At 52.7% G+C, this 24,407-nt stretch overlaps 1 protein-coding gene across 25 annotated transcripts in view; it reads left to right on the top strand.

The window, feature by feature from the left end:
- The window catches only part of LOC105188283 (MAP7 domain-containing protein 1), a 204,140-nt gene that overhangs the window by 154,845 nt on the left and 24,888 nt on the right, over positions 1 to 24,407 (top strand). For 10 of the 25 annotated variants that reach the window (XM_025302848.1, XM_025302850.1, XM_025302833.1 and 7 more), the window contains exons 3-5: positions 3 to 286; positions 3,370 to 3,444; positions 22,170 to 22,238. In XM_025302848.1, the coding sequence (XP_025158633.1) occupies positions 3 to 286; positions 3,370 to 3,444; positions 22,170 to 22,238 (428 nt within the window). The remainder of the gene's footprint in view (positions 1 to 2; positions 287 to 3,369; positions 3,445 to 22,169; positions 22,239 to 24,407) is intronic. The other 15 variants (XM_025302879.1, XM_025302874.1, XM_025302876.1 and 12 more) reach the window with 2 other exon arrangements.

Here is a 24,407-nt window from a genome sequence, read left to right as displayed (position 1 = left end):
AGAAAGCGGCCGGCGATGCCCACCGACTTCAGCAAGCGACTGCCCGGGCTCGAGGCGAGGGAGGGTCGACGCGGCGGCGCTGGCACGTGCGTCGTCGATCCCCGGGAGTCCCGATCGGTGTCCCCCGAGAAGGGACGGCAGCAGCACGAGGACAACAACCAAGGAGGAGGAGGAGGAGGAGGAGGAGGTGCCGGCGAGTGCGGTAGACCGGACTCGAGACTCGGCAGACGTTCTCCAGGGTCGTCGCCCGAACCCGAGGACAACTCCTCAACTTCTGGCGACGAAGGTACCTCTCGTTGGACTCACGCACGCACGCACGCGCGCACGCACGCACGCCGCTCGTGTCCCGTTTTCTCGACCGCGCTGAATTTTTCACGCCCGGCTCCTCGCGACCTACGTTATCCCGCTCGTGTTGTCTCTCTCTCGTCGGAGTCGAGTGGAGCTCGTCGCCACTCGTCGTGATCCGTTGGAACGCCGGTGGCCCCCTGCTGACCAACTTTCCTCGTGTAACGACAGACGCCACTCGCGGCTATCTAGGAAGCGCGCGCGCTGTGCTTCTGGCAGGCGCTGTGCGAGGGGGGGGGGGGCAGGCGAGAGGAGGAAATTTAATGGTGTTTGAATAGGAGATAATGGAAAGCAACCACTCGTGTTGAACCGTCACGACGATGCGCCTTTCGCGCAGCTTCTGAGGACGCGCTGTGAATGATATGCGTCTCGGGATGCTGTGACGCAGAGAGAAAGAGAGAGAGAGAGAGAGAGAGAGAGAGAGAGAGAGACGCGCAGATGATCGACCTTAATTGAAATGAAGCCGACGATCGAATTAAGTTTCATCATTATCCTCTTTCATTAATCATTCATTCGACGGTCGCCATCTTGGCGACTTTTTTGTTCGCCCATTAACTTGTTCACACGCGTCCGACGCGTCTCACGGAAAGATCATCTTTCACAGCTGGGCTTGAAAGCGGCCTTCTGATTAGGTTTCGAACGGTCGGGACGGAAACGTAATATATCTCACGTGTTGGATCGCGCAGGCCTTCGCGATGAACGCGCCATGTAGGAACTTGCGGACAAACGGGGCCATCCGCGAGACGAAGAGCATCCCCGGAGACGGGGACGCTCCCTGGAGCGAGGATTCTCCGGCCGCTGTGTATCGAAACGTTCAATCATAATCCCCCGCGAACGCTCGGCGCGCGATAACGGAAGTTCAATGGGATTTCCACGTTCGGAAGCGGCGAGGCGCCGTCGAGCTACCGCGGGCGAGGGCTGTTTGAGGAATCGAGTTCACCAAGTTGCGGCGGCGGCGGCGGCGGCGGCGGCGGGGTGAGCTTGGGAAATTGCAGACAGCGCGGTCGAAAGCGGAGAGTCGCGTCCTCATCGCGTGGCGCAGAGAAAGCGCTAATAGCCGCGTTCGGCCCGCTCGCGCGCTGTCGTTTTGCTTGTATATGCATATGCGGTTATACGTCGCGCCATGCAAATGTGTCTTTTTCGCTGGAGAATGAAGGATACCAGCACGACACACACACACACACACACACATACCCGCACTCGGTCGACTTCATCTTCCAAGCTGAACACGCGGGACACCGCGGACCCGCAAGCCTCCTTATCGGAGAAACTTGATTTCTAATCCGCGGAGCGGTTATTAACTCTTGGACGCGTCAAAGTGACACGGTGTCGTCGGTGTCGCAGGGCGACGGCTCCATGAGAATCTGGGTCAGCCGTGCTTCGCGCTCTCCTCCGAGGTTCCCGGTTCCGTCGACTCGACAAATCGGCGAATCTCCAGGGAAACCGAGTCCGCAGGTTGCGTCAACCGACGCGCGGTATATCGCGCTTCGACGCACTCCATTTTAAATTTATTTCGAGGACCGCGCGCGCGCGCTAGAGAGAGCGCGCGATCGAGGAGTATATCGTCGCGCACTGCGGGAAAAGCTTGCGAAGCTTGATAAAGAGAACGGGAATTTCCCGGGAAATCCCAGCGACGCGACCCAACAACCCGCCCGGCATTTTCGCGCGAATTTTCGCGCGCGACGCACAACCGGCCCGCGCTTGTCTCGCCGTAACGACGCGCGAGGACGCAGGAAGGAAGCGCCGCGCGCCGTGCGGCTTCAAAGAAGTAACACGACTGGAGAACGCAGTCGTCTTTTATTCTTAGATAAACAATCGACGATGTCGATAGGATCCTCCTCTCCTCCCTTCGCCTTCCCTCCCCCTTTCCGGGTTCCTTCCTATTGTGTCCTGAGAGTCCGATCGTCTCTGTAGCCGACATACAAGTACTCTCTTCCCTCCCTCGGCTATTCTTACGAACCCCCGTATTTGCTCGCGTAAAATATACGGTCCGGACCGTCGCCGTGTCGTATTTCAGCGACAGATATCTTTTCTTTCTTTTTTTCTTTTTTTTCTTTTTTTTTTTTTTTTTTCTTTCTTTTTCTCCCGCGAAAATCGAACGAACGTGACGCTCGACGTCGCGTTGTTTACGACGCCACGTTGGGTAAATTGCAGAAACGCCACCGCGACGTTGACGGGGGATTATGAGCGCGCGATACGTGCGGCTTTTTATACACTCTGGCAACGTGGAATATATATATATATATATATATTTTTATCGCGCCGCGCGCACGCGCGAGATATGTAGGACGACTCGATAGCGCGGTTAATTAAACGTCAGTGAAGCGGAGTATTAAATGTGCAAAACGACGCGCTGGTGATCGCGGCCGCGATCACAGACGTCAGCGTCGGCATCGCCGATAAGTGGCAACACGTTGACATCCGGAGGCAGCGGAGGCGACTCCTCGAATCGCTGAGCCAGCGCGCAGCTTCCCTCGCAGATCTTCTTTCCGCTCGAGAGTTTCTCCGCTGCATCGGCTGTATCGGCGACTGAGGCCCAAAAGTGCCGAAGCCGTCTCGCCATGTGCCAACTCGCTCGAGGACACTCCTCGAGTCTGCCTGCGACGCGATCGAGTTTCCTTCCACGCGTCGCGATCCCCGCCGCCATCCTCGGCACATCCTCGTCGTTACACAAAATGTCCCGAAGGAGTACTCTCGCCTGTCGCCTCGTGGCCGCGCATTTCTCGTCGAATATATATATATATATATATATATATAGGCTCGACATATTTTGCTCGTTGCAAGCTCTCTCAGCGTGGTCAAGCTGTCGGCATGATCGAAGCCGAACTTGGAGCTGCGTCGACGCAAAGTTGCGTCATCGCGTTCGATCATTGTTCATCAAGGTCGAGATCGGCCAAGAGGGAAGATTTACCGGGCATGGGAAAGGGACAGGGGGGAGGGGAGGGGGGAATGCTTTTACTCTCCCCGTTTGCGAGCCCAATCTGGAAATTTCCAACGTCAATCTTCTCTCTTCTTTTTTTTCAGGTGAGTACCCGACGAAACGGCGATTGATTTCCCCACGATCGACGGGAACGTCTAGTTATTTTCCTGCGGTGTCAGGTATTTATACCGACAGAGAGTTACACGTCGCCCGATCGATATTTAATTTACCGCTCAATGACGAGACGCGAGCGCGCGCCGGGTTTTCAGCCTTCGAAAGGAGATCCAACAGCGTCGAGTCTTCCTGAGAAAAATGGGATCTCTCCTCTTAACCGTTGTCGTCCTCGGCGACTTCCTTCGGCCCATCCGCTTTACCTTGCCTGCCGGCGGCAACCGCTCGGCTGCCGCTCGAAGCTGCTCGTTACGATATGGGACTCGTAAACTAAACGAACGCGCGCTATCGCGTGTTTTGTGTCGGCTATAAGAAGTCGCGATTAATTTAAAGAACTTCATTCCGACGGAAAAGGGCGTCGGCCGACGCAGCTCGCAGCTCGACGCTGCCGTTTCTCGCACCGGCGCCTTTCTTTCTTATCGCGTCATTTAGCCGACACAAGAAAGAGAGAAAGAGAGAGAGAGAGAGAGAGAAAAAGAAGGATAGACTTCGCTCGTTGCCCGGGAAGCGTAGTTTGAAACTCTCCCGCGAAAGTTACGTCTTCCCTGACGCTCGCGCGCGCCCTTCGGCGAAGGCGGAAAAGTACCGATAAGTATACGATCGGCCGCCGGCGCGCGCGGCGCTCTCACTTTGCCGAACAGTCGTTCCGATCGTTTCCCGGAGTCCCGGGGCTGTCGATTAAACTCGCTCTACATAGCAGCAGCGCCTCCTGCTTCGCATAAACGCGTCGAGTCACGTCGAAGTTCGACGAATCGCGAATCCCGCTCATTGATTCGATCAGGACGCACGCTGACGCGAGCGAGAGCGGCCGCCGATAAACGCCGCTATTAATTATGACGATTATCGCTGCCGCGCGCGACCACTTGGCTCGTTATAAATCCGCAATGATCTCCGCGCAGCGATTGCGGTTGATTTATAACAAATCAGCTGCCATCTCTCGAATGCGCGCGCCGGCTGTGTGTGCCGCGGAGAGAGACGCAAATCTGTGCTCCGGTGTTTTTCAATGATCGAGTTGTTGAGTCGGCGGAAATCGCGGGTGTCTCGAGGACGAAAGAAGCTCTTGTTGACGATCAGCGTTGATCGTCCGCCGAGACGTCGCAGCGGCCTCGGATGCGTGTTCAGTCACTGTCACGCGGCGGGCGAGAGAGGCTTAATTGGAGTCGTTCGTTCGTAACCGCCAAGTTCGTTTCGGGCACGTCTGGGACGACGCATCCTCTCGCACGTCGGTTCGCGAGGTTCTCCGAGATATCGGTCGGAGGGTGAGGCGTATTTCCCTGACAGTTTCCCTCGCCGTTCACTCGACCTATAAGACGGTATCTATAAGACACGATGGCGGCGGCGGCGAAGCGCCGCGCATCTAGATCGAGGGTCCTCGAGTTTTCGGCGAAACTTGGATTTTCGCGGCGCAGCCTCGCGTCTCTCGTATTTATTTACCGGGGCTGCAGTTATTTACTTCCACTTTCGGGCAAAAATACGTTCACGTAAGCTTCCCTCGCTTGCAGCTTTGACGAGGAAGAAAGGCCTCGGCTGTGTCATTCGCCGCGACGATGAGATTTGCTGAACTCCGCGCGTTCGTTACGCCGTTGACGAGATTTCAACTCGAGACGCGAACCGGGAAGTGCGCCTTTCTCGCGAAGGGCCGATGTTCCTTTCTCAGAGCCGCGAGAAAGCTTGCCTTCTGCTCCGACGCAATCCCACCTGCCCGCTGCCGATCAAACGCGTTTTCCGAAGAAGCGCGCGCGCGCGAGGAGATCGACTCGCAGTCGCGTCGCGTCGCGACGCGACGCGCAAAGCTGTCCGAAAGTCGGCGGCGCACCTCGAATTCGCTCTCGAGTTACCTCAAGCCCGCACTCGGCCAAGTTCCCGTAGCACAGAGTTTCTCGAGAAAACGCTTAGAGTTGCGCTCGCCGGCGCAAGAGACGCCGGCGTTCTAATTAAATCCGACGCGAAGAATCCCGCAGCAGTCGGCGCGAAGTTAGCGATGACGTCGGCGGCGCTCGCGTTTCGTCGATATACGCACGTCGTCCCCGTTACTTCGCCGGAATAACCAGGCAGACACGTCGACGAGCAAGAGAACCCTTGTCGATTCAACATCGCGTGTGAAATACAGCCGGAATACAGCGTCGGCCAGACATCAAAGCACTCCGCGGGAAGTTGTCGCTTGGTTGTCCCGTTCTTCTTCTCTTCTCTCCCCCCCCCCCTCTCTCTCTCTCTCTCTCTCTCTCTGTTTCTCTCTCCCGAGTTGTGTGTTCCTTCGGACACTTAGCTCCCTTGCTAAGTCCCGTGTTGGGATCGCGCGATGCTCAAACTAAGGCGCCGAAACGTCGGAAGTGGTGACTCTCGAAGGCGCATCCTCCGGCCGCGAAGTGCGCGGTTGATGGCGTCTCCGCTGATGCGGCATCCGAGCGAGAGGACGCTTGTGCGTATGTGTGTGTCTGTCTGAGACCCGGCGACGCAAACTTGCACAAAGAGGTCTCGGGAAACGCGCTCGCTTAATCGCGGGAAAATTGGGCGGCGGCGCCGCCGCGCCGGAGAGATCGGCAGATGTAGCGAGCGGCTCGCGCAGGCAGCGAAGTTTCGTGTCAGCGAGATGAGGAGAAAAGTAGCACACGAATCATTAAAACGATTCCTTTTAATCGCGCTCGTACATGAGCGCGTGTTAATCATTCGGAAAAACTGCTGCGCGAGGAGGAAACGATCCCTCACCGGTAGCTGGCGTTAACGCGCACCGCACAATGTGGCACCTCCGTTCGCCATAAATCATCCGCGCCCGCTCTTTCTCTCTCTCTCTCTCTCTCTCCCTCTCCCTCCCTCTCTCGTATAACCGGAAACGGCGATCGGTTATCTCCCTCAGCTGGACGCGGTTCCATTTCGCTTGGCGGCTGTTCGGCCGCGATAATTACGCTCGCCGGCGTCGATGGGTGATTCATTATTTCCCCGGCGATCACGGGGCATCACCGCGACGGACTCAGTGTCGGGAACAATCAGTCAGTATTGTTTTTACGACCCTCGCGTGACGCTCAGGACAATCGTCTCGGAATCGCCGGGTCCTCGCGCAGGGTCTCGTTGCAACGGCCGAGTCGTTAAAAGCTGTTCCTCGTTAACGAGGTTCTTGCGCGCACTCCTTTGGCCCCAACCGGCCGATAAATCCTCCGATTTAGGGCCGAGGGTGGCCACCGCGAACTTACGTCGAGCTGTGTAAATCCGCGTTTGTTCGATCCCGAGCGAGATCGAGCCGATGAGGAGGGTCTCGGCCTTGTTGCTTCGCGTCGTGTTCGCGAAGATCGTTAGAGCTGCTCGTGTAGAATTTCGTCCATTTCAGGGGAATCCTCCGCCTGAGCGCGATCTCGAAGATGTGTCGGCAACTTTTTTGTCTCTTCTCCTACCCAAGGAGGATTCCAGTTATTTGTTTCTAGCTCGCTTCGACTGAAACATTCTCTCACTATGCTGCGCGGCTGATTTTTTTCCTCGCGCGCAACGCTCGTGAGATCTCGAAGACGATCACGCGTGGTCGTGGTCTTCACAACACTGATAGAGAAATATAGTTGAATTAACTATAATCTCACTATATTTTATAGTTCATTTTGGCGTCAACCATTTTTATATAGTTGGTGGAACCTGCAAAGTATAGTAGAATAAACACAAATAGTCAATGATTGTCTTAAATAATTTAGTTTAGTTACTTTTAACACATACATGGTAATTCCTCATTCACAAACATAGTGAGATTTAATATTCATATAGTTACATCTGCCTGTCATCACTCAGCAAATATTCTGGTAATATTGACTGTATAAAAGACTTACTTTACCTACCATTTTATATTTGTATCCGTACAATAATTTTAGTTTAACCTACTATAATTCTTAGTAAAAATATTATATCGTTGGTTATGCCACTATGCCTATATCGTAATTAATACCGATATTATGATAATACTTACTATAAATATGATATTTCGGCGTAAATCATTATAGTTCGAAACATCGTGTACTTTTCTCTCAGTGAAGAGTCCGTTTGGAGGAAAATGCTCGGCGTGTTTGTCAGCGTTTGATGGAATCATTAGAGAGATCCGTATTGTAAGAACTCGTGGTAGCGTTGTGCCAAAATGTCTGGCTGGATGTTCGAGACTTGGCAGCGGCATATAATAACAGCGCCATAAATCAATGCCGGCTGCAGCTCCGCGCTCGCTTTAATTCCGCCCTTTTTGCCAGTCCCCCGCGGAAGGTCAGGGAGTGTGCATCCTAGAGTCTTATCTAGCGCTACGAGCGCAATTACTTCGTGAAGCCGACTTCGCCCTTATATTCTCAGGACCCCGGGCGACCCAGAAACATCCTGCTTCTCGCCATGTGTCGGGTCGAGCTATCGGCCCGAGGGTAGTAATTATGCGCGGCGAAAGTAGTCAAGTTCATCGTCTTGAGCACGCAACGAATTATTTGTTTACCGCGCGATTCTAATCTTGTAAATGGTCGGGAGGCGCCGTAAAAATAAATATTAGATTTTACCGGGCACAGGGCGAATGTGTCATGCTTGATTCGCTTTCCGTGTTGGCGCGCCGCCGCAAGTCCATCCTGGACGTTTCGTGAGCGTTTCAGTTCATTTCTTCGGGGAGTGGAACAACCTGAAACTGAATCATGTTCCTTTCTCTCTATCTCTCTGTTTCTCTCTCTGAAGAAGCGATCATGAGGTTCACGTCGGAACGTCGGAAGCGAATCCACGATGGACGCGACACCAAGGACACTGGAAACCACATCCGGCAATTCTCTACACTGAGAAAAATGTTTGGCATTTGTAATCGCAAAGGAACTTATAGGAGTCAGGAGAAGCATTTTTGTAAGAAATATCGCTGCGGTGTTGGCGATGATAACCATGCGTTCCCAATTGTGTCCCAATTGTGACTCTTTTGTTACATATAGCTAGGGTTAAAAATAATTTCAGCGACGTTAAATGTTTCTCCCTCCCACTGCGAAAGCCTCAAATGTCGAGTGTATTATTAAGTTGCCTTCCGGACGAATTAACGCCCAGCGTAATCTCGATCTTGCCGCTCCTCAATAACATATAATAACTCATGTAACTTCAACTGACGTAGGCAGATATCGACGGCGACGGTGCCGTCGACAGGTGTGACAAGTTCTTATCGATTTAATTAGTTCCCACGAGGAGCAGCTCGCCGAGCGTCGCGTCCTCGTCGTCGTCGTCGTGTCATCGCTGTCGCCGTTGTTCACTCGCGCATAAACACCGCAATTACACCGGTATCGATACTTCCGGTGCCACAGCCGCGGCGTCGTTCATTCGCGAACGATCTCGCGTTCAGCGTCCTCGTCGCCGGCGCATTCTCGCCAACGTCCTCGCCGCGAAAGCCTCGGGGGAGCCGAGATGATCGAATTGTTTTCCCGTGGAATATCGATAATTCGCCGTCGGTGGGCGATTTTCTTGTGGGTGGAAAAACGGAGCGGGATGCATCGGGATACGAGTTCGGTCATTAATCAGGGACGATGCGGGCAGCGAGCGAGGAGGAGGAGGAGGAGGAGACCGTCGCTGTCGCCGTCGCGAATACCTGGGGCGCACCGGGTCGTCGTCGCCCCAGAAACCGATCGCTCGGATGCTAATGACCCGACAAATTTTCCGATTGTTCGCCGGCAGATCTCTCACGGTCCGTGATAAACGAGCTCGACCGCTCGGCGGGGTCCGGCGCGGCGAAAAAGTCGGCGGCGTTGAGCGCCGACATTCCTTTTCGTTGGCGGCGACGCGCCGCTCGGACACAGGAATGGCGAAAATAGAAATTCCCGCGGCGCTCTCTCCGTGACGGGCACCTGTGCCGCGGGATGATCCTTCTTCCGCACTCGCTTCCGCGGCGCTTTCCACGGACGGGCTCTATGATCACTGAATGAAACAATAGTGCGGATTTACTCGCGTCTTTATGCGCGATGACGAATGGCTGTCGCGAGTCGGCCGATAACTCGGCCCGGCGCGAAGCGGGCCTTTCATCAATGGCCACGCGAGTGAGTTTTTAATCGCGTTCACCCGGGCGTAATGTATTTCATTATCCGCTGTGCGACGTTCCTGCTTGCCGTCGCTCTCTCTCTCTCTCTCTCTCTCTCTCTCGCATCCGTGATTCTCGGTTCTATCGATTTCCCCCGCCCCTCTTCACCCTCGAACTGGCTTCATTTGCGGATGATGGCCTAACTAATGCCGATGGGGCCGCGCTTTTGTGGAGAAAACAGCCGCAGCCGTTGCTGACGGCGACAGTGCATCGGTCCTCCTCGAGGAAGTCAGATTACTTTTTTATCGCGTTTTTAATCGAGTGACCCAATTTACGTCCCCGGCCGGCCGGCCAGCTGACCCTTCTTGTCCGCGCGACATCGCCGCCGGAAGAAAGAAGGAACTCTCTCTCTCTCTCTCTCTCTCTCTCTCTCTCTCTCTCTCTCTCTCTCTCTCTCTCTCTCTCTCTCTCTCTCTCTCTCTCTCTCGCGCGGCAGCGACTTGCCAATTGAAATCCGTAACAAAAGGGGACAAAATGAGACTTCTCTGGCCCCCTCTCCCCCTCTGTCTCCTCTACAGCCATCTATCCCTCTATCTCTCTGAGGAAACCGGCGGAAGAGCGGATCTTTGTGGGTCAGGATGCGAGCGGCGGACCTCATTGGACATTCTTTTCTCTCCGTAAGATTCGCCCGCGGTTAGATATATATCGCCATTATCTCTCCTACGACCCAACCACTCGCATCAAATGGGCCTCGACGCAGGGTGGCCAGACATCTGGCGTGAAAGAGATTCTACCGCGATACCGGAAAACAGCCCATTTCAATCGAAGCGGTCTCCCGCTAAAGGCGGGAGATAAGCATAAGTCACTAGGACACGCGAATCGAGATGATCACTTTCCTTCCGAAACATCGACCGGGCTCTTTGTCGATGCAACATCCGCGACTACTACGATCGATCGATCACCACCGAGTTACGTTCTCCTCCAGGCGATTGCCTTTGCATTCTTATCGAAAGCTCTTTACACCACTGCGTGGTCCTGATGTTTCGCGCTTGCTTCAGCCTGCGAGGCAACATTGATCTGGATATGTTTTGCAACGCGAGAAAGCATATACGAGAAATAAAAATATACTATAATATGTACGAATTAAATCTATTATATATAACATATATGTGTGTAATAATATATATTATAAAAATACAACGCATCAGAGGGCATTGAAGGATCAAAACCAATAAGAGAGACGCTTCCGTATATTTTCTCGTTAGCGTGTTTCGCGGAGCTAACGGCCCAGAAATTCACCGGACGAATCGACGATCTCCATGGGGCTTTCGCGCCGCCGGATAAAGATACGGCCGGTTTAAGCACGATTAGCATATCGGTTGTATACCTCTTTCGTACACACTCGTGCCAACGTTTAGCCAACGCGACGCGTTGCCTCGAGATGCGGCGTATGCAGTTAGTTGCCAGGTGCGCGGCCAGAGCCTCGGCCGTGCGCCCGGAACTTTATTGTTCCCACCTCCGGCCGGAACTTTCGGCTCGTTTAAAGAAATGTCCCGGCGATATTGCCACGCACGTGACAGAAAGTGCTGCCTTCGCGCTAGAATACAGGGCTTGCACATATATTTCCGCCCACGTAGACGCCATCCCGGAATTGGGCTCGGCGAAACGGCCGAGGGACGCACGGCCGCGCCGCCGTAGGGGTCGATATTTATTCATTCCGGTGAGTTTAGGGGCAGAAAGCGTAAAGTACACTTAAGTATATATCCCGCCACGGCGCACACCTCGTACTCGCGGTAATGTCCGGAGCGGGGAATAAATTAGGTATAAATACACACGCACGGAGACGGCGCGAAGTAACGTGACGGAAAAGCGTGAAGCAAGAACGGCCGAGATGCAAATGCGTCCGGCTCCTCCGCAGCCGGACAAGTACAATCGCGCACGCGGAAACATAATTGCACTTGCGTACTTGAAACTTACCGAATCGGCCGGGCCGTACGCACTCGCAGATGGACGCGTGGAACTACGCTCAGCGGGGGGAGGGTAGACGCGGTCTCAATTCAATCTCTTAATTAAATTTTCGGCGCGTCGCGCACTCTGTCTCTCTCTCTCTCTCTCCCTCTCCTCTCCTCTCTCTCTCTCTCTCTCTCCCTCTCTCTCTCTCTCTCTCTCTCTCTCTCTCTCTCTCGATGGTGATGATGATAAAACGGTAACTACTTCCTCCCGCTGGCGGGACTCTCTCTTCGCCCCGGCTTTCATATTTTCAGATACGGATATGTACGGCCGATTTCCTGCATCGTCGAACAGCGCGGAATAGGAAATGGAAGCGAGCATAGAAATCTGAATTGTCGGCGCGGATAAGCCTGCTTTTGTTTCGGCATGCGCGCCCGATACGCGCGTATTTTCCGCGTCTCTTTTTTGCCCCCTCTTCCTCCTCCTCTCTCTCTCTCTCTCTCTCTCTCTCTCTCTCTCTCTCTCTCTCTCTCTCTCTCCTTTAGTTTCCACAATGTGCCGCTTCATGTGGGAACTCCGAAAAATCGTTCTCGCTGTGTAATAGATATCACAATTCCGGTGCCCACACCTGCAGAAGATCCCGCCTTCGCCGCGTGCGCGAGACTTATCGATTATATATTGCGAAAGAAAATGCTCTACCCCCCCCCCTCCCCTTGTTTCTCACGACGGTGAATCTCCGTAAAATATCTACTGAATTTCAATCATTCATTGAACTTTTTTCCCTCACGTACTCGCAAGCGTGCGTGTGTGTATGTGTATGAGTGACTACACACACACACACACACACACATACACGTGTCTGCCGCGTTGCTGTGGACGAGCACGTGTAGTAATTTGGCAGCTATTCAGTTGACACACGACTGTGCTGCTGCTGTTGCTGCTACATAAGAGAGGGGGGGGGATCTCGCAATGCAGTTCCTCGGATGCAAATGAATCTACATCAAATGTCCAGACGAGAGAGTGAGGGAGAAGAAGAAGAGAGAGAGAGAGAGAGGGAGAGAGAGAGGGAGAGAGAGAGAGAGAGAGAGAGAGAGAGAGAGAGAGAGAGAGAGAGAGAGAGAGAGAGAGAGAGAGAGAGAGAATTCCGAATCAAATCAGCCGCATCTCCCTCCGCGCGTGGAATGCACAGACGTACGTCAGCGACCGGTCAGAAAATTAAGGCGATTCAGGACAGGTGGTGTCTGACGCGCATTGAATTAGTCCGTAATTGCGTTCCGCGGACACCGGGACAATTAACCTGTCATGCAAATCATTGCGCGCGGACGTCTTTGTACTTTGGCGGCTTTGGGCGATTAAGGAACGGCCGCGTTCCCGTTCGCCGAGGACCGGCCGACGTATTTCATTTCCACGTAATCACCGGTCACGATAGCCGCGAGAGCCAGCCGCGTAACGATATTGAGGACGAATATAATAGGATAATAGGAATATACATTTTATTCGCAGCGATACGCGCGCGCGCGCGCGACTGAAGACCGCAGCGTTTCATTCGCGTTCTCTCGTCATTAGCGCCCGTCCTCCTCCTCCTCCTCCTCCTCCTCCTCCTCCCTCTCTATTCTGCCACTTGTGACACGCATTTCAGCCGACTGGGTGTGGTTTAAAGTGATTAAAATCCTGACGCATCGATATAATTTTATTCAGGACGCACCGGCGTCTAGGCCCGACATCATTCCAAGCGCACGCAACGCGCGTGCGTGCACATTCACACACACACACACACACACACATATTTATGGACGTATACGTCCCTCTCCGTTTTTCATTCTCTCGCTCTCGGTCGACGTCGCTCCCCGCGGGGCGCATTTTATTACGGAAAGTAACGTTCCTTTATTCTCTCCCCGTAGAGTCCGCAGCGTGCCTGCACGCGCATCGGATTCGAACGGCAAGAACTGTTCATTCGCGTATACATCTCGATATTCCAAATCCATCCGCATTGTAGCGTCGCGCGCGAAGGTACTTACGATAATTAAACTCGAGTACAAACGAACGTCCGTCGATATTTTATCGGGTCTTCGATTCGCGTTCGCGTATTTGCAGCTTTCACCACGACGCGCGACGCGGCTTCTCTCAAGTCGACATCTATTCGTATGAAAATTCGACCGAATCCGAAGGCGATCAGGCGATATCACAAAAATTATATCGTCGCGCCTGTTGAAATATCAAATGATCCCGCTGTTTAACAGCCAGCCGGGGCTTGAGCTCGCGTTGAAAAGCGTGAAACTGACGCTTACGCGGTACGGTCGAGTTATCGCGCGCGCGGATACAGTTGAATGAAAACTCGTCGAAAACGCGGCGCGGCAAATTAGCATGCCGTCGGGACAATGAACAAAGGAGAGCGATACAGCGTGCGCGCGCGCGGCCAGGAAATTGGCGCTGGGAATTGCGCCTGGATGTAACTCGACGCGTCTGACCACGTGGGCCATTTATCACCGCAGACATTTGTCTCTGACATTTCCAGCATGGATAAATGTCAGCTCGTCCGACACTCGCTATCTTTTTAGGCTCGGTGCCGTGCTCGGGACTTTCAGCTCTTCCGAGATAAACGGTAATGTAAAATCGTCGCGGGGCGGAATTGCCGCGTTCGGACTCTCTCGCGGCCCGTCTTCCATTATTAATGCCGATGTCCCCTCGCGATTTATTCGCGTTTGCATAACGAACCTTGCTCGCTCTGATTTCCCACTAGGGAAACTAGAGAAGGCGTGGAAAGTGCGACGGAAGTGTTTTCAGCCGGTGTACTTGAACGGAATGTTACTTCGCGATCACCGCGATGCGAATGTCCAACCGGAGGACCGACTTCCGACTCGCGCGCCGAGCCGGATCTCTCTCGAATGGTGGGAGTTGCAGGAGATTTCATCGCGAGTTAATCGTGGCGCTTCGGGACACGCGTCATTTTCGCGTCTCCTCCGAAATATCGATTCCCGGCGGTTCGACAACGAGCGCCGCCTCAATTATTACCGCGCGATATCGCTTCAATTTAAATATTTTAACGTTCACCCGTACCACCCGGAGAATGCTCATGAAATTTTAATGCGCAAAGAAAGCGGCGTAATTGAAAGGGAAATTTCCATTAGAAGGAACATAAATCCCATGTGAACGACGGCGAAATTTCCGACGGACGCAGGTGGGATCTCTCCCCCGTCGATGTGAACGAAACGGCGATCTACATCGAGAGACTCCGTAAGTTCTTAAGGCCCCGTCCGTACTTTACCGTTTTTCTTGTTACGGTCGCATTTATCACGGGCGCGGGACAACGGTGACCTGCGCGCGCGTATATCACGGGCGGAACAACCGCGAGAAACAACAGATGTTTGCGTTCGTCATGTTCACGAGCGACGTTGTTACGGCGAGCAACGATCTGACTAAACGGCTACGATCGCATAACCGGAGGAAACCCGCGTTTATGCTCGTCCTCGCACCATAAACACGCGCACCTTCGCTGGAAGACGCGGCTCGTGCGAGTGCAACGACCCGCCAACGACGGCGGGTCCGCGAGCGGTGCCGCGTGAAATTTCTGTGTGTCACAAAGACGACGACGGTACACAATGCACAGTGACGCTCCGTCGAAGCTCACCGCCGATCGGTCGGAATTTATTGGAGAATCTTTCTTTTGGGCACGAGGACGAAACCATTCGCGCCCGATCTGTGGACGTCGCACAGTGGTCAAAAAGGCTCTCTCGGTGGACACATTAGTCTGGACCGCGTAATTATCAACCGATTCTAATATTTTTTTTTTTTTTTTTTTTTCAATTTGCTCGTTATGAATTACAGGGGAAGGGGTGCGTCGCATGCAAAAAATGTAGATACATTCTTAAGGTGGAGACTTCAAGCCTCATTTTGAGAAAGAAAATCATTAGTCTACAATAATTTTTTGCGAAGTAATCGCCAGTCAAAGTTGACCAATTTTCGGCAATAAATTTATCTGTGCCATAATTCTTTTGAGCAGTGTATATTGAGCAGGAGCAGGTGAACGCGGCATTTTCAAGTTACCATTCTGTTTGGAATAAATTTGCGCGGCAGGGAAAGATACTTGTGAAATTTCTTCGATCGCCCAGCTGCGTTTTGGTCTGCGCGCTTTTTTGCGTGGAATCAGCCTGGGAGGATCTGTAGATCACGCCGACATCTTTCATCCTCGCGCGTATGAAAATTCGCGCACATACACACGGGGAGAAATGTTTGGTCGAGTGAGCGAATTTTCTACTGAAGAAATGTGAACGAATCAGGCATTCCGACCGAGACCACCAGAATTCTGTCGGAGTTAGCCCGAAATCTCGATAATTTCGGCTGAATTCCGATAATCCCAGATTTTCAGTGTATATCAGTTCGTATTTTAGCAGAAGATCCTCCCGTTCGACCAGACATTTTCCTCCATGCGGGAACTCGGAAAATTTTCTGATCTTCGGAGCGAGAGAAACTACGAGAGCGAGCACGTTGTTTCGTCAACCGTGTACGAAGCAAGGCAAGTTCCCGTCGTTGATAGCGCTTGACGTTGTCGGACAGTGACCATCGCGACCGATTAAAGTTCCGCTTTCCCGAAAGCTCGTTTTTTCCCAGCGGAGCCAATAAGTCGCCCTATTCTTCCCCCGGAGCGCAGCCGACCGTTAAATTAATACACCGTCTGATAGCGGCCTTTCCCCCCTTGCCTTGTTGCCCTCCCTTTTCCTTGTCGTGACAGCCTCGTCCTTTTAAGACTCGCCGTGGGAGGAAAATGAACGACGTCGGGCTTCCTCATTGGCTTCTTTCGCGAATGCATCGTCTTCCAGAGAGAGAGAAAAAGAGAGAGAGAGGGAGAGTACACCCTCCCTCGGAAGCGGCGGCGTTACGAGCGACAACGAGGCCACTCCTAATGGAAACCACACGCGAACGAAAATACCTGCTGCTATCGCCGCAATAAAGTCATCATCGATTCATCGATACATCGGCGATCGTCACCGCTTTCTCGCACATCGATATCGAAATGCGATATTCATATCGCTCCAACACGGCGCATTCTTCCGATCTCGCTCGTCATTATCGGGTCCCATCGCGTTAATTGGCTCGGGGCGGTGTCGCGCGCGGAAGACGCGCGCGTTTATCTCGCATTCCCCCGCGCTCGCGAAAGCGGGAGTCGTAATTAACGAGGCGAGCGATCGCGACGATTCAATCGCGACGCCAGGCGAGAGTCTCCATTGTCCGATCGAGATACGTGTGTGGCTCTCAGGCTGACTGCGTCGCCGCCCGGCGCTTTAAGAGCCTTTTTCCGAGCACACGAGGCACGGGGGAGAGAGAAAGAGAAGGAGGGAGGACTATACGGGGGGCGTCGTGTCGCCGGTAATTAACCGGCGCACGTCGGGGAGGCTACGGGGAGCAGCTGCTATTTCTTCATCGACGCCTGACGGCAATTAACTCTCTTCAGCGTCCGATAAACCGGCCGGCACAAATTCGTTTAAGTCCCGAGGCTGCCTCGACACGGCCGGGCTCTCGATTACGCGCGCGCCAGTCGAACGTGATACGCCGTTAATGCCCTGGAGATCCAGGGATCAACGTAATGTCGCTCGCGATCGATGACGCGTCTCTGCAAAATGCGAGATTAATTAAAAGCCGCGCCGGGAGTAGGCTCGTCACGGCCGGCCGCGGCGTTCAAGCGACGATACGATACGGTGTCTCGGGTCGGCGTGATCGCCGACGGACTCCGTAGCCTTTGCGGATTTGTATTGGCGATTTCATTTTTCCGCGCGCGCCGCGAAACTCGAATATGGCAACAACGTTGCGAGAGACGCGCGTTTGCGCGCTTGTTAGCGCAATTGATCCAACAGAACTCGCGCCCGCGGGATGCAGCACATAGGGTTGCCAACTGTGCGCTTTTGATCCGGACTCGGGTCAGGTTTTCAGAAGTCTTGTCCAGTGTCCGGTTAATAAGTCAAACCGGACGTCCGATTTTTAAGTTATATCCAATCAATGGAATGAGAGTTCAGATTTTAGCAACGTTTCTACGTTTCGCAAGCGCCTACAAACGCCTACGAGCGCCACGAAAAGCCATCTAGTAGATGATCTGCCGATCCATTATTCCGTATTAAAAAAGTATAAAAAATATTTAAAAAGTAATAGTTTATTATTTTATTCAATCAAATCTTGTTTATAAAATTGTTTGGAAATTTTACAAATATTGTAAGTAAATTTTTGTCATATTCTGTATTTAATGTAACGTTATGATTATTATTTCTGTCCGGTTTAGTCCGCTTTGGGTTTGTTACCAAAGAAGAAATGTCCGGTAATTTTAACTTTTGGATTTGGCAACCCTATATAGATGCACAGGTAATCTATCAGAGCGCGGCGCGCTCTTTACCCGTTCTTTTCTTCTCTCTCTCTCTCTCTCTCTCTCTCTCTCTCCCTCCCTCCCTCTCTCGCTCTTTCCCAGCAAATCGCCGGACGTTAAAAACCGGCTCGCGAGAGCTTTCGACGCGAATTTGCATTTCAGTCGCACGCGCCTTGTATTTCGGCGCAGCGTGCGGCGTGTGTACACAAGACAACACAGCGACGACCACTGTCGCGTTAAACGCGTTAGCGTGTATTTGCCGACTAGTTAAACGGCTGCTGATGTTTGCTGCCGGGACCTTGAAGTGCATTCGAGCATACGCAACGCGCGCGACGAGGTAATCATCAGTCCTCGTAACGACCTACAAATGAATCCGCCCGCCGGCCAGCGGCGCGCCGCGCGACAGCTTCAGCAAACGAAGCGAAGAATTCATTCGCGTGGTAAAGCCGCATCCTCGCCGTCGATGATGATTTGTTAGCGATACACGGCCCGCGATGAGGTTTTATGCAAATCGACCTGTTCGCCAGCAGCGTGGCCGCTCGCTCGCTCGCTCGCTCGCGGCTTTCTTACGTAAGTCCGTCGAGAAACCGAGTTTCTTCCTGCAGTCGACCACGTAACGCTCCGGCCTGGAAATTGCCACGGAATCTTCCCTGCCTTTTATTGTTCTATTTTTTCCTCCTATTCTTTCCCCTAATGATACAGTCGGAGCGCGCGGGCGACACCGCCCGCGCGCTCAAAGTTCTTACTTGGATCCCGCAATCGCTGGCAGTTACAAAATTGCGTTAAATGAGATTCGCGCCGTTACAAGTTTTCCGCACGTGCGCATATCGCGCCGTTGGTCTTACCGGCTCACTTTGCATGAGAATACCCGAAAATTTATGAACGCGCTCTGCTTTTCCCCGTAAGTAGGCGAGAGGTGGCGGGAGTAGCCGGCTGTAACTCCGCGCTCTGCCGCCGAGATGCGATAAGAATTGTTGCACGCCTCGAAAGCACCTCGCGGGCGAGATCGCTTCGCGCGTGAGTACAAAAGACTCCATTTAAAAACCGTTGAAACCGACTTCCGCGCAGCTCTGGCCGTGACACACACACACACACACACACACCGCGGTGACACTTCTACGCGCTGTTCGTCCGTGTTCGTCTGTCCATGCGTCCGGCGAGTCTGAATCTCTCGGTGGAAAACGGGGCACTTTTTCACTCCCATTTTTTTCGAGCGGTGAGTGGAGGGACTAATTAAAGCGCAAGCGTGTAATGCAACCGGCAGAGTTTCCTACGTAGAATCGTCAAAGCGCACGTGAATTTGTTTGGAGAATGTTGAAGATGCGAAAGGAACCGTATTCTCTCTTCCGGTGTGTGTTTATGAACACAATATATTCAGAGATACGCGTCAGCATTGTGTAAGATTTCGAGAGCTATTCAGCAACTTTGTATACACTTAAAGTCAAGACCTTGCCAGCGTCGCGCTCATCCTGAGACCTAACAAGATCCTTAACTCCTCGCCGGCTGAATTACACGGAGGTCCTCGCCGGGGCGAGTGCTCTCGCGTAGCATCGTTTTGCACAAACAGGTGCAGTCAGCCGGCTTGTTCGCGATTCTCGCACCGGCAGCCGCGGCAAATCGCGTGATTATTTAACGGCGTCGCGCGCTCCGCGCGAGGTCTGCAGCGAGAGACCGCTCGTTATGCAGACGCGCTCATGTTTATTCCCGCGCGGCCGTTTCCACTTTATCCGGCTGTGCATTCTCGCGGCTTTCGGGTGTGTCTAAAAAGGGCGTGAGATTCCATTTGCTCGCTCTCGATGACACGTAAAAGCGGTCTGTCTCGGCGCACGCGCGCGTCCGTCGGCTGGTTTAATCTCTCGGGAAAATCGAGTCTCGAGATGCGGAAATGTCTCGACATTTCGAGCGGGACGAGATTCGTCTTCACCGACCCTTCACGCGCCCTTTGCCAGCTCTTTGCTACGCCCTGGGCGCTGTGCGAAGGCTTCAGGGAATTAGCAGAATAAGTTCCCAACACATTCGCGAGCCTTAAAGCGCCTTGGCAAATTGCGAAACTCGCGCTGAATGAATGGCTCGTCGGACACGGCGTGTGTGTCGCAAACAGAGGTCGAATCGATCGCGAATGAAATCGGGAGTGAGAATTCCACGTTCTCGCTCTGCTCCGCCGCTCGGCGGGACAAGATTAAAAAGGGTAAATGCGCCGGGCCATCCTCGCGAAGTCGACGTGTGAGACCTGCAATTACACGTACCTCGCATGAACCGCCCCGACTCCGGGACGCGGTTAAAAGCTGCCCTCGGAGTTGGACGCTTCTTTCAGCGACCAGACTCCTTTCAGCCCTGACAAATCGCCGCGACACTTTCCAGAGTACGTGTTCCCTTCCGTCCGACGTCCGTCTTTAATTCCACAAAGGAACTCGCCCGGCTCTCCGTCTCTCGTGTCTCGCGTCTCCTCTCGCGAGGACGCGCGTCGTCTCGCGACTTCAGGAATTATGTCCCGTCGACGTTGATCAGCGAACCTCTCTCTTTCTCTCTCTCTCTCTCTCTCTCTCTTACTCTCCTCCTCTGTTCTTTCCCTTTCCCCGTTGCTCATTATCGCCGGACGACGACGTCTTAATAGCGCGAATTTAGCGAAGGAGAGCCTCTACCCCGAGGGGTTGCGACGCGCGTGAACGTTGCCGTTGATGGAGAACGAGGACGACACGCGATAAAAAGCTTTTCCTTCGTCGCGGCCTTCGTCCAACGTTATCGTCGTTAACGTCCTCGCGCGACGTTGTTCCACGTCATTATCCACGGCCCGATGCTTTAAACTGCGATGGCACGCTCGCTACGGGGTGGCGAGAATCGCCGCCGACTCAGATTATCCTCTTCCCGCAGTCGATATATTCGCGGCTCTTCGTTAAAATCCTATCCCGCGGAATTAGGATCTAAGTACTCGCCTTCGTCGCTTCTTCGACGCGAGTACGCGAGGGGATAATTTTGCTCTTTACATCGCCGAGGTGATTCCGAGCGGGCTGAATGAAAAAGGAAACGGGAGGAAACTCGCTTGCTCCTCCTGCCCCTCTCTCTCTCTCTCTCTCTCTCTCTCTCTCTTTTTCTCCCGAGCAACATTAACGTCACGCGAGAGAGATTACTCTTTATCGACGTCCCAGAACGCTCTCGCACTCGAGCGTAATTGCGACGCGCTTTAGTCGAGGAAAAGAGGAGCGCGCGAGTAAGTCCGTTAAGTTACTCGTAAACGCGAATACCACAGGCGTGCCGCGTTTTATTCGCATTGCGACCGCACGGCTGTGTTTTCGCACGTACGTCTGTGTAACACTCTCGCGCAGGTGTGTCTGCCATCTTTAAAAATACAACGTCGCTCCTCCGCGATCGAAAAATAGCTCTCCCAGATTGGAAGCAATTTTCCGAGGATAACGCGAGCTACCCGAGAATATGACACGCCTTCGCCTCTTTTAGTCACCCTCGCCAACTCCTCTCCCTCCCCCTCCCCTCTCTCTCTCTCTCTCTCTCGCTCCCTCTAGCGAAATCAGGTATAGCCGGGGCACAAATAAGAACGAAATCCACCGCGTCGCGAAGTGAATTGCGCTCAAGATATACGGCTCATTCGAGTACATGAGCTCGCGCATATCGAACCTTTTCACCGAACTCGAACACATGCCCGAGTTCCACCCAATTGAGTCGGTGAATGTCTCCCGGTGTAATGGGGAAGGAAGAGTCCCTCTCCGCGCGCGAAATGTCGAAGTTCAACCACCCGCATCTCTACACAGCGGTGCATGTGTGTCGTGCGAACAGCGTGCGCCAGATACGCAACCCTCACCCCTCACCCTCACTCGTCGGCATAATACGATTTCTTCGCGCTCCCTGCGTGGGGGAGTGTCTCGTCTGGTCCGCCGGTATCCTTATATATTTTTTTTTTTTTTTTTTTTTTCGTCGAGACTACGTGCGAAATTCGCCTTGCCAGCGCTTCGTGACAGACGTGAAACAAAGTGGAAACGCAGGCGCTTTAGGGAAGGCACGCGTCCGTTTCCGCTTTCGATTTCCGCGATATTCAATATCGCCGGCTCGAAGGACCGTCTCTGCGTCTCCAAAGTATTAATGAAGGGAGTTCTTTACGTGTGTAATATTCCGTCTTGTGTGTAATCAGTGGGCGCAATTTGCGTAATCGATAACCTGAGATTAAATCCAGAATTTTATCGTAATATGCTGGAACAGATGATTTTAATTAAATCGCCCCTTCAGGCTCCACCGGGACGGGGCGCCTGTTGTGCCGCAGGAGCAAGGATGTGGGCTGGTAGAATACTAATGCCGGCGCAAGGTGCTCAAACTGCTCGAAACCGCGTGTCGTCGTCGTCGTCGGGCACGTCGATCGCTTTTAATTAAATTTTTACCCGGCTTGTGTAGCACGCGCGGCGCCGCCGGAAGTTGTCTTATGCTGGACCCTTGTTGTTTTGCAGCTGGAGCCGCTCCTGAGGAAACTAACCAAAGGTCCAGTTCTGCACACAATCGCCACTCTCTCACGAAGGGTAAGTTCGGCGAATGCCGTAGATATCGGGACACTTCCGCTTGCTACAACAAAGCGCGCGTTTGGCACGGTTTGAGCCCCACCGAGCGAAGCGAATCGCCGCGTGATTATCGAAGGATAAATAATCGACTCGATCGCGCATTAATGCTAGTTAGAGCGACGCTTCGAGAGCGACTGTTTCCGCGCGCTCGTTACTGTGGTATCAACGCCCTCGGTAAATATTAATAACACACATTTGCAGCGGGACGTCGTACGCGACGAGAGAAGAAATATCGCGAAATTCTGCTCTCGCGTCTCTGCGGCGGAGGCTGCACTTTGTCGATAGCCAAAGCTCGAATTTCATGACTATTAATTCTGTTACGCGATTAATTTGCGGACCACCGTTTCAAACGATGCCTAACATTTGATGAGGTTAACGCGGGGTGGACGGTGATTCGGTGTGCTCGGTGGAGATGACTAGTGCTCTAGAATTGAGTTTGCCTAGATCTTCTCCCTCCCCCCCCCCTCTCTCTCTCTCTCTCTCTCTCTCTCTCTCTTTCTCAGCCGCCTATCTCGATGTTTCCCACTTCGTCGAAATTCTAGAGCATCAGTCCGCGCGAGAATTTTTCATCACTCCGTAGTGAGAGTGTGACCCCATTCACGGTAGCTTTTTGGCATTTGCACGGCGGATTTGGGCGCGATATAGTCTTTAACACCACATATAAATACCCGTGTCTACCGAGGTCTCTGTGGCGCTTGAGAGCACAGCTTGAATATCTATTTGTAGTACAGATAGTGACACCATACATAGCGGACATACAGACAGCTCGGTTTGGATTGGAGAATCGGGGAAAGCGCTTGACATTTAGAGCGCAGTGTATTTTTCAAATACTACAAGAAGTAGGGCAGCCGTTGAGCGGCTACAATATTATTACATTATTCATCATCGAATAATATTATTCAGTCAGACTGCTGTGAGCAAGTGATCAAAATGAAAATGGATTGCGCTCGCTTAACCGACTTCATGACATAATGCGCATCGATATCGTTTATTATACTTTCCTTTTTTTTTTTTTCCCCCTTTTCCGTCGATGTGTGAGGGTTTAACACATTTAACGTGAGCAAAGTTGCCGCGATATTTTCCCACGCGCTGTTAATTTCCAACGCGCTGGAAATCGTCCGACGAAATGGCGCCGGCGACCGCGAGGCGAGTTCGCGAGATATCCCCGGATAAATTCCGTATCTTGGGCGAGCTTCCGCTCGGAACGTTTTGTGGCTTGCTACGTCACCGATATTCCGCAGCGGATAACGATATTAATCTCGCGTGCGCGCGCGGAAAACCGCGTAACTGTTTTCCGATTCGAGGTGGAATCGCTAGAACGCTATCGAATCGCGACGGATCCAAAGTGCGACTTCTGGGTCGTGGGAGATAACGAATGCAATTCTCCCGCTGCCGGCCGGCGAAACGGCGACTGGATTCAATAACGCTTCAATTCCGCTCTGCGCTGTTTAATCAACCGTTAAAAGCGCCCACGAAATTCTTAATAACTTGTGCGCCTGGGCGCTGGAAAAATCGCGTGCGCGCGCCCGCCAACAATGATACGTCGGAAATTTAATTCGTACGAAGGATACATGTATAATTTATCACGCATTTGTGATTGTGCAATTAGATACCTTCTGATTGTTTATATAATTAAATCTCGACTGGCAAGCTATATGCGAGTCGGCCCACGGCTTGTAATTTATCCAATGAGATATTAACGTAAATTTAATTACACATAAATGAAAGTATAAGGTAGCCCGTGTTAGAGCGTGTGTGTTACGACGTGAGAGAATGTAAAACAAGAAAGAGAGAGAGAGAGAGAGAGAGAGAGAGAGAGAGAGAGAGAGAGAGAGAGAGAGAGAGAGAGAGAGAGAGAAATGACATGGGAAAATATCGTCACAGAGAAGAGAGAACACTCATGCGCGTGACTTTCCCCGGTCGCTCCCTCCTGCCGTCAGCATAAAAACCGGCGACATATTTACAAAGCGTTTAAAACCTACATTTAACCGAACAAGTCGGAGAATTATCGACATTTTAAATTCGAAGCGTAAACGACATCGCTCTCCACACTGCGCAAGAAGTACGCTCGCTCGTTAAATATTAGTAGAACACTGGCACCCTGAGGGGGAAAGACGGGATGGAAAAACA

The sequence above is a fragment of the Harpegnathos saltator genome, unplaced genomic scaffold (genome assembly GCF_003227715.2).
Source record: "Harpegnathos saltator strain DR-91 unplaced genomic scaffold, Hsal_v8.6 scaffold115, whole genome shotgun sequence".
Taxonomy (NCBI): domain Eukaryota; kingdom Metazoa; phylum Arthropoda; class Insecta; order Hymenoptera; family Formicidae; genus Harpegnathos; species Harpegnathos saltator.
The sequence above is the reverse complement of the archived record's forward strand: the minus strand, read 5'-3'. Positions and strand labels throughout refer to the sequence as shown.